General features: G+C 34.5%; 1 protein-coding gene across 1 annotated transcript; it reads left to right on the forward strand.

Annotated features, from left to right (window-relative positions):
• Positions 1–1,115: 1,115 nt before the first annotated feature.
• LOC133296376 (uncharacterized) lies at positions 1,116–2,327 on the forward strand. Its single transcript, XM_061495344.1, has 3 exons — positions 1,116–1,376; positions 1,527–1,632; positions 2,046–2,327. Exons 1-3 carry the CDS (start codon positions 1,341–1,343, stop codon positions 2,180–2,182), a joined length of 279 nt encoding a protein of 92 aa, XP_061351328.1. The 5' UTR covers positions 1,116–1,340; the 3' UTR covers positions 2,183–2,327.
• The last annotated feature ends 373 nt before the right edge of the window (positions 2,328–2,700 follow it).

The raw sequence follows: 2,700 nt of genomic DNA on the forward strand, positions 1-2,700 counted from the left end.
GGATATAATATAATTTAAGGGTTTTATAAGAGTTATGTTATAGGAAAAATGATTGTGTTATGTTATAGAGATTCGTTTTGCGTGCCGTAATTTTTTTTTCTTTAAAACATGCGGGTCCTACAAAATGTTGTGTGTGTAAGAAAGTTGTTATGGTCATGTTAAATGATAGATGTAAATTCCATAGTTTAATGGTATATAAACATGCATATACCGTTTGATGTAAAACTAATAGAAATTACTCTCGATTATTGGTGCCATTTTGTTTTTTGTTTTACATAATTAGTGTCACTTTCGATGAAGAGAAAGTTGGGGTTCCCACTCGTCACGTGGACTTTGAATCCTTAACCACGTATTAAGTAGACAAAATTTTGTTCACATTCAAGCTCGTGGTCATCAATACCAGTTTTGCTCATTATGGATCCCACCACAACTGCCGCACAACCCATTTTGTCTGCTCGTGTGCCTCTTTTATCTAATCTTTGTGACTTGTGAGCAGAGGTGGCAAAGTGAGCGGCTCGCCGCGCTCCGTCTTCAACTCGTCAAAAAATGAGTCACCCCGTCTCGTTTCGTTTTTGAAAGTGGGTTGAAAAACTCAGTCTGTCCCGCCTCGTTTGGCGGGTTGGACAGATTGGCCCGCCAATCCGAACTTATTTTACATTGACCGGCCTCGGGTCGGCTATGCCCGCCATCAACCCGTCAAAAAATGAGTCTGCCCCGCTCCGTTTTTGAGATGGGTTGAAAAACTCAGCTCGTCCCATCCCGTTTGGCGGGTTGGGCGAGTTGGTCGGCCAAGCCGAGCCCGTTTTGTCGGCTCTACTTGTGAGCTTCTTTAATTCAATAATATTATTTATATAATTTTGTACAAATTTTTTTTAAAAAGAAAGTATTAATTAGACATTTTTTAAGTAATTAAAAGGTTAACATTTCTTAACTAGCTGTACTCTAAGAGCAATCCTCAGAATAAAACTAAAAAAAATGTATATAGTAAGATTATTGTTTTGACTAGCTCCTCCTCTTAAGTTTTGTTTTTTACTAGCAATCTAGCCATATGTCGAAGGGGCTACTACCCTATAAATGCAACCATTATTTCATTATCTTTCTTCGTGTGGTTTTTTCTTTCAAATATGTATGCCTGTCCCTTCCTCTTTCTCGTCATCTTTTCTGGTCTTTTCTCTCTTCAATTCTAGCCCCCTTTTTTGCTTCCAAATCAAGCATATCTATCTTCACCCTTTTCTAATATCTTTGAGTTTGAGGCATACACTAACTCATCAGATCGGAGAGAAGGAAAGCAACACCACTTCTGATTGTTGTGTCACTCAACATATAGAATATTCAAGATCATGGAAGATTCCTCCTCCGCTGCTTATATCCACATGGTGTGTTTTAATTTGCTTGATTTTTTATACCCTCGATCTCATTTGTGTGTAATATATACTTGTACGTTAATATATATGTCCCTTTTGTGATAATCAATGGTAATGATATTTAAGTTCTATTTTTTGTTGTTGTTATATATAAATGCCTAGGTGCACCGTTTGATAGAGGAGTGTATCTTATTCAACATGAGTAAAGAGGAATGCATGGAAGCTCTTTCCAAACATGCAAATATCAAACCGGTTATTACCGCCACTGGTCAGTCATTTAATCTTTTTTCACTCTTATTCTTTTCTATATGAACATTAAATTTATTAAACTTTTTTCTGAGAATCGTAACTTATGGGATAATTAAAAAACTCAAATTCAAAATTGAATTAATCAGACATGTTAGGATTTTGGATCCTGGTTGGTATATAAAAAAAAATTAAATTCAATTAAAAACTCGATTAAATTATTCCATTATATTGTAGCTAGTACACACAACCTCTTGGTGCGTCAATTACACAGCTATATATTGATCAGTAACACATGTCAATCACACATTTCCAAACTTTGGAATTGGAATGTACATACATCATATTATCATTTCTTTGTCATATAATTTTATTTTTCTTGAAATCTAAAAAGCTTACATGTGTTGCATGCATGTGGTGTGGACCTTGGAGTAGTGTGGAAGGAGTTAGAGAAAGAAAACAAGGAATTCTTCGAGGTCTATTCCACAAGGAAAGCAGAGAGAGTTTCTGAGACAGAGACAAGGCAAACGATACAAAAGACTGTTTCAGATTCTACCAGCGAACGAGTTTAGGTTTTAGACGCAAACATCGTCGAATAAAGGTCACCACACCAGGTTGTTTTGTAATAACATCCACAATCCAAGGGTCAAATGAAACTGTAGCGGGCAAAAACTATATATTTTTCATATTCAACCCAAAAAATTAAATTATTAGATGTAGCTATATTAATAATTTTTATATTATATTTATCTACTAATTGATATTAATGATATATAAATTTATAATTAGTAATGTCGATTTTTATTATTCAATAAATTAATATTTGATTACTTAAAAATAATGTAAGAAAAGTGGTGTGTAGTAATTTTTTTTTTTTCCTTATCTTATAAAACAATGCAATTTCAGACAATATGAAGTTGATAACTTTTTAGCAACTTATAAAGGGTTTCCATTTCAGTAGGGTCCTTCAAAAAATAGCAAAGAGTCGTTTAGAATGTAGAAGTTTAAGTCAGCACTCGACAATGACTGGGACCGTGTGACGTACAATACATGTGTCAAATGGTGAATGGGTAACTTGTGACGAGTAACG

This window comes from Gastrolobium bilobum, unplaced genomic scaffold (assembly GCF_033153095.1).
Source record: "Gastrolobium bilobum isolate Gb01-03AN ecotype WA unplaced genomic scaffold, APGP_CSIRO_Gbil_v1 utg19603, whole genome shotgun sequence".
Lineage (NCBI taxonomy): Eukaryota > Viridiplantae > Streptophyta > Magnoliopsida > Fabales > Fabaceae > Gastrolobium > Gastrolobium bilobum.

Excerpts from the sequence above, each read along its gene's own strand:
- LOC133296376 (XM_061495344.1), top strand. The coding sequence starts at position 1,341 with ATGGAAGATTCCTCCTCCGCTGCTTATATCCACATG. Across the intron at positions 1,377-1,526 it reads CCGCTGCTTATATCCACATG|GTGCACCGTTTGATAGAGGA; the intron begins GTGTGTTTTAAT and ends ATAAATGCCTAG. Across the intron at positions 1,633-2,045 it reads ACCGGTTATTACCGCCACTG|TGTGGAAGGAGTTAGAGAAA; the intron begins GTCAGTCATTTA and ends ACCTTGGAGTAG.